Source organism: Hyla sarda, chromosome 11, assembly GCF_029499605.1.
Source record: "Hyla sarda isolate aHylSar1 chromosome 11, aHylSar1.hap1, whole genome shotgun sequence".
In the NCBI taxonomy this organism is placed as follows: domain Eukaryota; kingdom Metazoa; phylum Chordata; class Amphibia; order Anura; family Hylidae; genus Hyla; species Hyla sarda.
Genome location: NC_079199.1, coordinates 62,047,601 through 62,061,539, shown reverse-complemented (window position 1 = coordinate 62,061,539; position 13,939 = coordinate 62,047,601). Strand labels below are relative to the sequence as shown.

At 42.1% G+C, this 13,939-nt stretch overlaps 1 protein-coding gene and 1 long non-coding RNA gene across 10 annotated transcripts in view; one reads left to right on the top strand and one right to left on the bottom strand.

Moving 5' to 3' along the window:
* RYR3 (ryanodine receptor 3) overlaps positions 1-13,939 on the bottom strand; it is a 991,818-nt gene that overhangs the window by 165,628 nt on the left and 812,251 nt on the right. For all 9 annotated transcript variants that reach the window (XM_056545312.1, XM_056545313.1, XM_056545314.1 and 6 more), the window contains 3 exons: positions 9,535-9,615; positions 9,175-9,263; positions 2,319-2,447 (listed from right to left, as the gene is read on the bottom strand). In XM_056545312.1, the coding sequence (XP_056401287.1) occupies positions 2,319-2,447; positions 9,175-9,263; positions 9,535-9,615 (299 nt within the window). The remainder of the gene's footprint in view (positions 1-2,318; positions 2,448-9,174; positions 9,264-9,534; positions 9,616-13,939) is intronic.
* The window catches only part of LOC130295064 (uncharacterized), a 37,775-nt gene that overhangs the window by 8,869 nt on the left and 14,967 nt on the right, over positions 1-13,939 (top strand). Inside the window, exon 3 of the long non-coding RNA XR_008848690.1 lies at positions 4,227-4,291. This is a non-coding gene — a long non-coding RNA (uncharacterized LOC130295064). The remainder of the gene's footprint in view (positions 1-4,226; positions 4,292-13,939) is intronic.

Sequence of the window (13,939 nt, the reverse complement as noted above, 5' to 3'; positions counted from 1 at the left end):
ACCATTAGAGCAGCAGTGGTGGATAAGTACAGATTTATTTTTTACTTTTTTGGCACAACCGTGTCACTGTTAAAAATGTGGCAACACATCAGGCAACTTGGGTGGGGCTTATGGCCTTCCTCCCTCCTTCCATTGTATGTGTGCCTAGCCACACTGGAGGTAACTGGGAGCAGGCTGTCAGTCTGACCTAATACTGCTGTAATTGCCCACTGGCCCCTGGTATTGCCCATACAGCATAGGTGGGTTTAGCATTAGGTCCCGTGCCACTTGAGAAACTTTGGCGTTGGTGTACGGGCTCATGTATGTCCTTCATATAAGGATATACTGGTTTATGTCTCAATTTTAACATCAGTTTCAGGGTTAGCCATATGTCATTGTCTACATGTACCACAGTAGTGCACCTAAATTTATGTATTATTCTATATGTCACACATCCAAACCTTTCATCTTGTGTAGGATGCCATTGTGGCACTTGCAGTCTGCTGCAGGCATCCTCCATTGTATGCATTTAATGCTGGGGATTGCCCTTAGCAACAGATCACAAGCGCAGGATCTGCTCCCCCCGCATTAATGCACAACTGCATTTGGGGTTGAGCACCTGCTTTTTGAGACCACGTTTTTTCTTCTTGTTGTTTAAATCTTATACTTGGAAGTATATAAACTCCACAGTTAATGCACCTTGATCACTTTCTAGGCAGCATTAAGGTTCACCTGTGAGGCTGACAACACATCACCCAACTTGGGATTATACATAGTTAGTACGGTCGAAAAAAGACATATGTCCATCAAGTTCAACCAGGGAATTAAGGGGTAGGGGTGTGGCGCGATATTGGGGAAGGGATGAGATTTTATATTTCTTCATAAGCATTAATCTTATTTTGTTCCAGGAATGTATCTAATCCTGTTTTACAGCTGTTAGTTGTTCCTGCTGTGACCAGTTCCTGAGGTAGACCGTTCCATAAATTCACAGTCCTCACGGTAAAGAAGGCGTGTCGCCCCTTGAGACTAAACTTTTTTTTCTCCAGACGGAGGGAGTGCCCCCTCGTCCTTTGGGGGGGTTTAACCTGGAACAGTTTTTCTCCATATTTTTTGTATGGGCCATTAATATACTTATATACGTTTATCATATCCCCCCTTAAACGTCTCTTCTCAAGACTAAACAATTGTAACTCCTTTAATCGCTCCTCATAGCTAAGATGTTCCATGCCCCATATTAGTTTAGTCGCGCGTCTCTGCACCCTTTCCAACTCCGCAGTGTCCCTTTTATGGACAGGTGACCAAAACTGAACAGCATATTCCAGGTGAGGCCGTACCAATGCTTTATAAAGGGGGAGTATTATGTCCCTGTCCCTTGAGTCCATGCCTCTTTTGATACATGACAATATCCTGCCGGCTTTGGAAGCAGCAGCCTGACATTGCATGCTATTCTGTAGTCTGTGATCTACAAGTACACCCAGATCCTTCTCTACCAGTGACTCTGCCAGTTTAATCCCCCCTAAGACATACGATGCATACGATTATAGCCTTCCTCCCTCCTCCCATTGTATGTGTGCTTAGCCACACTGGAGGTAACTGAGAGCAGGCTGTGAGTCGGTCCTAATGCTGCTGTAATTTCCCACTGGCCCCTGGAATTGCCAATATGGCACAGGTAGATTTAGTGTTAGGTCCCATGCCACTTGAGAAACCTTGGCGTTGGTGTGCAGGCTCAGGTATGTCCTTCATATCAGGATATACTGGTTAATGTCTCATTTTTAACATCAGTTTGAGGGTTAGTCATATGTCATTGTCTACATCTACCTTAGTTTACCTACATTTATTTATTGCTCTATAGAGTCCTTTTATTCTGGAAATAAATAGCATGGCTTAACTACAAATGTCTCCAATGTAATATATATCTTTGACACTGAAGAAACTTAAGACTTACTCTGATAGAAAGTAGTACGATAACCATGCAAGTAGTTCAAAGGTGGCCTTTAACCACAAAAGCATATTTATTTAGCAAGCTCTTGCTCTTCTAAATACTGTACATGCAATTCATGCTTGCTAAGCCATACATAAAATAAATATGCCTTATAAAAATGCTCTAGCCTACCATTCAGCTATAAAACAAGTCATTAATCTGTACAGATAAAATGCCCACTCAGCCAAGAACTAAAACCTTACCAGTCTAAACCAATCACGAAGTGTTTACTCAAGGCTCATGACCACTGCTCAGCTCTACGAGATGCTGAACAAACACTGTTTGTTTCAGGTCACTGCTTTAATAGGAAAACAAAGTGAACTGTGCACCATTTGCAAAAATGCAGCTTTGGTCTTACCTGAATGTATTCTGTAAGTGAATTAAATATTTGTTTGGTCACAGCCAGAGACTTTGAGAAGTTATGCTGCCCAGATTCATCAATCACGTCTTTCCCTGAGTAGTACCAGTAGAAGTCACTGATAGATTCCTGCAGAGAAAGCACATTTGCTGTAACTGAACATGATAACTTACAGGGCTCTGTATAATGGTGTTATGCATTCCTACATTTATACAATACTGGATAAATTAATCAAAATTAAGATGCAATAACATATTCGATAAATCCTAAAGCTGAGCAGGTCCTAGAGAGTATATGCACAACTATGCCTTTGTCTTTTTAAATAGCAGTCTACAATCATGACAATTGCAAAGTACTTTTTGAAATTCAGACATCATTATATTTTTAGTTGCTCTTGAGCTACTGGGTGTTGACAGGGGTGTAACTATAGGGGGAGCAGAGGGTGGAGGTTAGCTACTATAATGTCTCCCACACTGCACACTCAAAGAATATGAGATCATTCTTGTCTATAACTGTAGTATACCCTCACAAGCAGCATCATTTGAGATGACATTGTAGAGTAGCACTGAGAAGTGTAAGCTGTGAACCAAGCGCTAGGGTGAAATACAACTAGTATAGATGATGTAGTATACCCTCACAAGAAGCATCATTTGGGATGACATTGTAGAGTAGCACTGAGAAGTGTAAGCTGTGAACCAAGCTCTAGGGTGAAATACAACTAGTATAAATGATGCAGCCTCTTTTTATGTCTCTCTATATGCCTCTGTCTCACTCAGGAGCTAACTCCACCACCTCCCCTTTTCATAGACTTCTATGAGCTGATATTGTATTTTGTCTCGTCTCTCAAGAAGGGCTTCTAGCATTTTTTTGGAGCTAAACATAGGTTTAGGATGGGTTGGTGGTAGGTGAATCCTGATCAGTGGATAAAGAAGCACCTTTCTTTGAGGGTTAGTGACTATATAAATATAAACAGTGGTCAGAGCTCTATAGAAATCAGACATTTTTGTAAAGCTCAGGAGTTCACTACATGATATTTATTGAGTTAATTATATAAACAGTATGTAGGAAGCTCCCCTTAGTGTTGATTGTAGAATATTGTACATCTAACCATTATAGATATATATATTTAAAAAAAAATAACTAAACAGAATTTTGTACCAATTTATATTGTATTTTAGGGTGGATATTAATTTTAAAACCATAGCATTATATTGCACTTGCTGTCCATGTTTGTTTTGTCTTTTGCTTGTTCTCCCTTGTTCTTTTCTGGAAATTCACCCATTATTACATAAAACACATTCATTATCATAGGGTTAACTGAAAACAATATCACATTTCTGATGCTAAACAGTAGCAGATGTAAAATATCCCCATGCATTATACAGGGAATCAAATATCCATTGTATGAGCTGAGGCCAAACCACAATAAACCTGTTGATTAAACATGCTGGAACAGTGCAGCTTTAGCAGAGATTTCTTCTCTTGCTCATATTTCTTCCCTTTGCTGATTGCATTTTATTTTCCTCTCTTTCTCAGTGAAAGCCTGTAATATAGCTTTTGCATTTAAGTCTAAAGTATGGGTCTAAGCCTATATGTGACACATCCTCCTCTCATCTGCAGGTTAAGGTTGTAACTGTTTTGCTGGACCCTTCATCGCCCTATCTGCAGGCCCAGGTTCTCCTGCACCCCCCATTAGAAACAAATAGACACCTCGAGTGCTCTCATTCTAGGCACCTCTATCACATTTACCCCCATTAGTGTAATGGTTGGGCTGGTACTGACCCTTCTACTGGCCCTTATGGCCGTTACTTATAGTCCTCTTGCATCCATTCCCTTATGGCTGCTCATCGCTCTGTACTGGCCTCTATTTGTTTTTCTCACCATCTCTTTCTTTCTCCTACTCTACAGGAACTTCAATTATTTTCCTCTAATAACTGGTGGACCGGACGCCTCAGACCTCTACGGCTCTTGTGGTGAGTGGATCATGCTGACAATTCCCTCCCATTATGGCAGCTGAGATAAATATAGCTACCCTTAATGTTAAAGGTTCAATACCCCCGAGAAACGGGCTCAAATTCTTTTTACATTCCACAAAAAAAGGTCACACATATTATCACTCCAGGAGACACATTTCAAGGAGGGCCATGTTCCCCATATCCCTACAAAATAGTATCAGACATGGCACAGCACTAACCCTGACTTCAGATCAAAAGGCGTTTCCCTAGCCTTTCACAAATCCTTGCCAATACAGGTTAGCGCATCCAAGATAGACCCACAAGCTCGATATCTTTTTGTAAACTGATCTCAGACCAAAAATTCACTATAGCTTCAACTTATGCCCCTAACCACAACCAAGTGCCCTTCCTTCTCAGGACCTTAGATGTTTTCTTAGACTTTGCCACGGGACCGATTATCCTATGTGGTGACCTTAAAGGAGTACTTCGGTGCACACTTTTTTCATGTTATCCCGTCCGGGCAGCAAAACAAAAGAAAACACACTTTATCTTACCTGCCAACGAGCCCCCGGAGCTCCGGTACAGGTGTTCGGTCCCCGGGCTGTATTCTTCTTACTTCCGGTTAGCCCGGCACGTCACACGGAGCTTCAGCCTATCACTGGCCGAGGCGGGACATGGCTGTGGCCAGTGATAGGCTGAAGCTCCGTGTGACATGCCGGGCTAACAGGAAGTAAGAAGAATACAGCCCGGGGACCGAACACCTGAACCGGAGCTCCGGGGGCTCGTTGGCAGGTAAGATAAAGTGTGTTTTCTTTTATTTTGCAGCCCGAACGGGATAACATGAAAAAAGTGTGCACCGGAGTACTCCTTTAACTTACCTCTCTTTCCACAAGTAGACACCTCGACCGACACTTCTGCAGTGTCTCATATGAAACTTAGAGCCCTGAGAAGGAAGCTGCACTCCATGCAACTCAGCGACGTCTGGCGTTCATTACGCCCCCAGGACAGAGACTGCTCCTTCTACTTCTACCCGATACAATCGTATAGATGTATTGACTACATCTTCGGCCCACACCACCTACTACTTTGTATTACCTCTACTGATATTGGAGTTGTTACTCTATCTGATGATGCCCCGGTCCGGTGTTCGCTGGTGCTTCCCTCTTTGACCAGGCCCCACTCAACGTGGAAATTAAACAAATTGCTTCTTCATGACCTGCTTTGTATCCAGGATCTAAAGACACGATTTCTGGCTTCAAATTGGATCATGCCGCCGACACATCCTCCTCAATGACTAAATGGGAAACTCTGAGATGTGTCCTCAGAGGAATACTAATGAGGGGCTCGTTTGAAGAGGGAGACATCAGCGAAGATGGAAGCTCTACATAGTCAACTGTCCTCTTTAGAGATACAACATAAACGCTCCCAACAGGATAGGTGCTCCGTGAACTTATCAGAGTTCGTAGTGAGCTACTCGCTCAGATGTCCTTGAAACATCGTTATTACAAACAGCTGACCGGCCGTTTGTTCTACGAATGGGGCAACAAACTGGGCAAGCTCCTAGCGCATGCCCTTCGAGAAAAAAAAATCCTCCCTGTTCATTTCCGCAATTAAATTACATTCAGGCCTTATTAGTTCCCTAACACCTGATATCCTAGAGGCCTTCCGACAGTACTATACAGACCTTTACAACCTCCCTAGACCTGCTGGCCTTAATCGTTCGCACCCGGACTACCCCTCACTGACCCAATATATCACAGACACGGCTCTCCCCTGTTTGGATGCTCCCACATCCCAAGTACTAGAAAAACCATTCACAGCTGAGGAGCTGGATATAGCAATCTCCTCGCTGCCTGCCGGGAAAAGCCCTGGACCGGATGGCTATACAGCCAAATTCTACAAATCCCTTAGATCGGGACACACCGCTCCTCTACTCGACACGTTCAAAAATATCTCAGAATCATCCCCCCTGTCCCCCTTATTCCTAAAGGCCTACATAACTGTTATCCCTAAGGAGGGTAAAGACCCCTTATTATGCCCCAGTTATCACCCCATTTCCCTCCTCAATACTGATATGAAACTGTTTGCGAAGTCTGTTGAGCCAACAGACTGGCGACCCACATGACTTCCCTAATCCATCCGGACCAAGTAGGCTTTGAACGAGGCAGGGAAGCTAGAGACAACACCTTAAGGACATTCTCTGTCATCCATTATGCCCAGAAACACAACATTACTCTACTTCTATTGTCACTAGATGCCGATAAGGCCTTCGACCGGATGGATTGGGACTTCTTGTCTGCCTCCTTGACTCGAATTGGCATTGGTCAAACTATGTTGTCCCGCATTATGACCCTCTACACTCGACCCCAGGCTCAAATCTGAATCAATGGCCGCCTCTCTGAACCCTTAAACATTTGCAATGGAACACAGCAGGGCTGTCCTCTGTCTCCACTCCTATATGTCCTCTGTATGGAACACTTGTTAATTTCCATCTGCAAAAACCTGGACATTAGAGGTCTCCATTGCAAATGTTTGGCCTTTGCTGATGAACTATTACTACACCTGTCCTCCCCACTCACCTCCCTCCCTTCCTTGCTGCATACTATACGACAATTCTCGGCCCACAGCAACTATAAACTGAATCCCTCTAAAAGTGAGGCCCTCAACGTCACCCTCCCCTCTACCCTGCTTACCCAACTGCGTACATCGTATCCATTAAAATGGCAAGTTTCCTCCTTGAAATACCTGGGTATACAGGTCCCTGGAACCGAACAGACACCTATAAGCTAAACTTTCCTCCTCTCCTAAGTTTCCTGAAGACTGACTAATCCAGATGGGAGCATAAGGACTTTTCATGGCTGGGGAGATTGAACATCTTGAAGATGAATATGCTCCCACACCTTCTCTATCTCTTCTTCTGCATTCCTCTTCACCTCCCTAGAACATTTTTCAGGGAACTCAATGCGCTCCTGTCTGGATTTGTCTGGGCCCGGGGCCACCTTAGAATAGCTCTGCATGTCCTGGTCAGACGGAAGCAGGATGGTGGTTTGGCACTTCCCGACTACTTACCCTATTATTTAGCGTCTGTTTTGATGAGAGTCCTATATAGTTGCCATCACAGAACTGACAAACAATGGGTGATATTGGAGAGACTCATGATAGGGATAGACCCTAGGGCCTTTCTATGGCGCCCTAAGTTATCTCCCCCTTTAACTCCCCCCTATCATTACCCCCTGTCTTGAATTCTATTAACCATTCCAGACCTTATTATTAGTCCCTACTAACTCTCTTCCCCCGAGATGGACCTTTAACACCACTGTTTGACAATCCACTCTTTCCCTCCCCATCTGTCGAAGGTTTCTCACCCACCAACGAAAGAGTGGTGTGACCCTACGACCTTTTCTAACCTCAACGTCCCTGAAAACACTACCTGACATCCTCCAGGGTGCCCCCCTCCCCCATGCAGCTCTACCAGTATGCACAACTGAGCCACTTCTACTCCAGCATGGGTCTTGATCTTCGTTTGCATCATCAGCTGACTGACTTTGAGCATTTATGTGCTGCCTCCCAGCCTCCAGGTCGCTCAGTGAGTGTATTATATGCCCTCCTGTTAGAATCAGCTACCTCTCGTCCATTGCCTTTTCAGGCTGGTTGGGAGAGAGACCTGGGAAAAGTGCTCGGGTCCCATCTCTATTAGCTTCCTTCTATCCCGGTGTTCCGGACACATGCTGGCATTGCGACTCTGATAAAGGTACCATGCTGCACTTTTGGTTTTCCTACCCCTCTCATACAGACTTCTGGACAAACGTCTTTGATATAATTAAAAACATCACCACCATAAAACTTACTCCCTCTCCGGAGATAGCTCTTCTTACCTTACTACCCACCAATATACCCAGGGGCACTGCCCGTTTGATCGCATACATACTATCGGCAGCTAGGTTAGTTATACCACGACTTTGGAAAACTACTACGCCACCTTCCATTTCCTCCTGGCTGAAGGAAATATCCTGCATACATAGGATGGAGGAATTGACAGCCGACACCACACATCAACTTGCAAAATATGTTGCAACATGGTCCTCTTGGAATTATTTTTTTTCCTCTCCTGTACCTTAATCTACCCCTTACAAATTGACCCAAACGCCAGTTTCTATTCCCCCCCCCCCCCGACAACAGCCCAGCAGACAGGCCTGCAGCCAAACATCTCAGGCCCTATTTAGACATCTTAGACTGCTAGACTGCCTTATTCTACCTTGCCCGGGAGATGTGGAGGTCCGTGGCAGCTCCTGGACTCTGAGTAAGCGATTATTTTTATACTTTTGTTCCTGTACACTTCTTTTCTATTACCTCTCTTTCACCTCTGCTTTCACTCTTTTTTTCTCCCTCCTCCTCTCTCCTTCTCTTCCCCCCTCACCCCCCTTCGCTCTCCACTACGAACCCATATGGACTTGTCCACACGTTGTTACTTTGGACAACTGCCAACCGTTGATACCAGCTCACATTGACTACCCAGTCCCCTTCGTAAAATAGACTGCCCTGATAGAGTACAACCTCATGCGACGCGTTACTGTCGTATATGCTAGTTTCATCCCTCTTGTCCTACCTCCTTGGTCTAACTAAAGGACTTCACCGAAGTAGCAATTTGATTGATTTGTACCGCGATAATATTGTCTAAACGATTACGTTACTATGTTTGTTATGTGTTGTAACTGCGCTTTCTTATACAATGCATTGTTTTAAGTTTGAAAATTTGAAAACTTGAATAAACTTTCAATTATGAAAAAAAAAAGGAAACATATATGGGTAGATGCTACACAGTCGGCTGGGCGTCTGCCCAGATTGGGTCTCTAAAAGGAAGCTTTGCAATATTGTGGAATATTTGGAACTCTTAAGGTTACCTGCAAGCGTAGAAGATAATCCACCGTGCTAATTATAATATTCACTGTTGTTGTATTACCCATTTGCGTTCTTAGGAAGTTTTGAAAGTCTAATGGTAAAAACACAGAAACATTTTTGTATTTAATGCAATTTAATAGATCCTAGATTCATAATATATACACACACATATATATATATATATATATATATATATATATATATATATTTTTTTTTTTTTATTTGCACTAGTTACAGCAATGATCTCTCTCTTAGCAAGCTTATTACAAGGGTTTAATTGCTGGTCATCCTGTAACTATACTCTAGGCTTTACACATATTCTAAAATATATTTGAACTTTTGGACTTTGCTCTGTATCTCACCATTGTTGTGTCCTTCACACAGAAGTTGCAGGAACCTGAAGAGATCTCTTGTAAATTCATCATTCTGTAAAACCTTTTCACCTTGGAAAGAAAACCAGTGTCAAACCCTAGAAGGAACTAAAAACCACGACTGGTACAAAAACACCATCAAGTACTGTACAGGGGTTGGACAAAATAATGAGAACACTCTTATTTATTTTATTTTTTATTTCATTTTCTGTAATGTACACATTTAACCCCTTAAGGACAGAGGTCATTTTGGCCTTAAGGACCAAAGCACTTTAAGCATTAATAACTCTGGGATGCTTTTACTTATGAATTTGATTCGAGATTGTTTTTCGTGACATATTCTACTTTTTCATAGTGGTAAATTTTCGTTGATACTTGATTAACATACACAATATGTCTACTTTATGTTTGCATCATAAAGTTGACATGTTTTTACTTTTGTAAGACATGAGAGGGCTTCAAAGTTCAGAAGAAATTTTCCAATTTTTCACAAAATTTTCCAAATCTAAATTTTTCGGGGACCATTTCAGTTTTTAAGTGGATTTGAGAATTAGAAATACCACATAAATGACCCCATTATAAAAACTGCACCCCTAAAAGTATAAAAAATGATATTCAGAATGTTTGTTAACCCTTTAGGTGTTTCACAGGAATAGCAGCAAAGTGAAGGCCAAAATTCAAAATCTCTATTTTTTACACTAACATTTTCTTGTAGACCCAGTTTTCAAATTTTTACAAGGGGTAAAAGGAGAAAATGCCCCACAAAATGTGTAACCCAATTTCTCTTGAGTAAGGATATACTTAATATGTGAATGTAAAGTGCTCTGCGGGTGCACTAGAGGGCTCAGAAGCGAAGGAGCAACAATGGGATTTTGGAGATTGAATTTTGCTGAAATGGTTTTTAGGGGCATGTCGCATTCAGGAAGTCCCTATGCTTCCATAAAAGAAAAAAAAAAAAACTGGCATACTATTTTGGAATCTACACCCCTCAAGGCACGTAAGAAGGGGTACAGTGAGCCATAAAACCCCACAGGTGTTTGACGACTTTTTGTTAAATTTGGATGTGTAAATGCAAATTTTTTTCACTAAAATGCTGTTTTTTCCCCAAATTTACAATTTTTACATGAGGTAATAGGAGAAAATGCCCCCAAAATGTGTAACCCCATATCCTCTGTGTATGGAAATACCCCACATGTGGACGTCAAGTGCTCTGCTGGTGCACTACAATGCTCAGAAGATAAGGAACCACATTTGGCTTTTTGAAAGCAAATTTAGCTGAAATGGTTTTTGAGGGGCATGTCACATAACAGCAAATAAAAAACAACACATGGCATACTATTTTGGAAACTGCACCCCTCAAGGCACGTAACAATGTGTACAGCGAGCTTTAACACCCCACAGGTGTTTGACAAACTTTCGTTAAAGTCGGATGTGTAAATACATTTTTTTTCCACTAAAATGCTGTTTTTCTTTCCCCAAATTTACTATTTTTACAAGCGGTTATAGGAGAAAATGCCCCTCAAAATTTGTAACCCCATTCTTCTGAGTATGGAAATACCCCATGTGTGGATATAAAGTAATCTGCGGGCAAACTACAATGCTCAGAAGAAAAGGAGCTTTTGAAGAGAGAATTTGTTTGGAATGGAAGTTGGGGGCATGTGCGTATACAAAGACCCCATGCTACCAGAACAGTGGACCCCCCCCCCCCACAACCACATGTGATCCCATTTTGGAACTACACCTCTTACAGAAGATAATAAGGGGTGCAGAGAGCATGTACACCCAACTGGTGTTTGACAGACTTTTGGAACAGTGGGCTGTGCAAATGAAAAATCTGTCAGACACCTGTAGGGCGTAAATGCTCACTGCACCCCTTATTACATTCTGTGAGGGTTGTTGTTGCAAAATGGGGTCACATGTGGGGGGGTTCACTGTTCTGGCACCATGGGGGCTTTGTAAACGCACATGGCCTTCAATTCCAGACAAATTCTCTCTCCAAAAGCCCAATGGCGCTCCTTCTCTTCTGAGCCCTGTAGTGCGCCAGCAGAGCACTTTACATCCACATATGGGGGTATTTATATACTCAGAAGAAATGGTGTTACAAATTTTGGGGGGCTTTTTTCATATTACCCCTTGTGAAAAAGAAAAATTTGGGATAACACCAGCATTTTTGTGAAAAAACTAAAATGTTTTAATTTTTTTTTTGCGTTTAACACGATCAGCCACACATGTGCAAATCACCTCAAATGTACATGGCGCTCTCACTCCTGAGCCTTGTTGTGCGCCTGCAGAGCCTTTTACGTCCACATAGGGGGTATTTCTGTACTCAGGAGAAATTGCATTACAAATTTTGGGGGTCTTTTTTCCTTTTACCTTTTGTGAAAATGAAACGTATGGGGCAACACCAGCAAGTTAGTGTAAAATATTTTTAAAAAATTGCCAGGTTAACTGAATGACTTATATAAATGTGCGAACTACCAGCATAACATGACGTTTTTATAAGTCATTCAGTGGGAAGGGGTTAAAACATTATCTCAAGAAAAAGAAAAAAAAAAGATTTCCACAAGTTGAATTCTTCTTGACGCATCTGCCATTACTGGTAATTGTTGATAAACTTTACTACTTCTACTGTTCTAAAAATCAGTTTTTTTATTTTAGGGGTGATATTTGTCACACCTGAAAGAGTTCCAAAAGAGAATAATTATTGTTGTGTGTCTGATAGGGGTCCCTTTGATCAAAGTTCCTGAGTTGATGGGTGTGTTGAACTCTTCTATTTCTTTAATTTCAGTAAAACCAAAATCAAATTGTAGCCAAAAATAGTAAAACTACAGTCCCCTCAAATTACTGCAAACTAGATTGCAAGTTGAAAAAGTTGAAATGTCCTAACCATACCGCAGTCCAGTGGCGATTCCAGTCTCTTCTCTCCCCCACTGATGGTGCTGCTCTGTTGCTAGGGGAACAGCCCCACTGACAGCAGGGCTGTTTAGACTATCAGGGATGCCAGGCTAATCAGGCTTGGTGCTGGTGCTGTTTGATGCACCTTTTTGGTTTTAATCCAGTCTCTCTGAGACTATTGTCATTTCCTAGGCTAGCCCCCATGCTCTTAGCACTTAGGTTAGGGACCATCACCCAGGTAGTAGTAGTCCAAGTAGGTAGAAACAGTGATACAGATTAAGATTAGGACTGCACTGTTTACCCCTACGTTATAACCATTAGGCATGTAGTACACAAAGATGATATAATAGCAGAGCAACAGGCAAACCACAAATTGTACAATAGCATAACCATTGGTGCTAAGACCACAAAACATGGACACTGGAGGTGTGGAGACATGTACTATGAACTGATGTGTCCCGTTTCACAGTTTTTTTTCCACTTATGGTCATAGGTATGTCTGGAAATCACCAGAAGGAGCTTACACTGTTGACTGATACTCAAAGGAAAAAAAAATCAGCCCACAAGTATGTGGATATTCTATGTGACTAACTCCAAGACTTTATTTCTAGATTGTGTTGCTAGGGGACTACCCACACTGAGACCAGTTGTGATTTGGAGATGAGAAAGCTCCTATCCATCCTGCTTGATGCAATGGGTCTTGTTTGAGGAATATGAAAATGAGCTTTAGTATCTACTCCAATAACCAAAAAGAAGAAATAGCTGCAGCACATGTCCAATCTGTAATGGTTCTATTAAGCAGGTTTAACCAGAGGCAGCCTTCTTCCCGTTAAACCTGCCTAATAAAGCTGCTACAAATTGGATGTGTGCTGCAGCTTCTTCTTTTTGGTTATTGGAGTACTGTATTGGACTACTTCAGCTGCATTCGCACTGTCATCAATGTGCGCAGCCAGTATCCCAGGTCTGAGGTCCAGAACTCACCTGTCCTCCCAGAGGTAATCCCAGCAGTGCCAGCATGCCTTCTGCTGGAGAGGGAGCTTTAGTATCTACTCTGGCCAGCCTGGTCACTGGACCTGAATATCGTTATATTATTGAGACTTTTTGGGACATTCTTAAAGGGGTACTCCCGTGGAAAACTTTTTTTTAATCACCTGGTGGCAGAAAGTTAAACAGATTTGTAAATCACTTCTATTAAAAAATCTTAATCCTTCCAGTACTTTTTGGGGGCTGTATACTAAAGAGAAATAAAAAAAAAAAAAAATGTCCTCTGATGTCATGACCACAGTGCTCTCTGCTGACCTCTGCTGTCCATTTTAGGAACTGTCCAGAGCAGCATATGTTTGCTATGGGGATTTTCTTCTGCTCTGGACAGTTCCTAAAATGGACAGGAGAGGTCAGCAGAGAGCACTGTGGTCATGACATCAGAGGAAATGCATTTCTTTTTGGGATTTCTCTTTAGTATATAGCCCCTAAAAAGTACTGAAAGGATTAAGATTTTTTA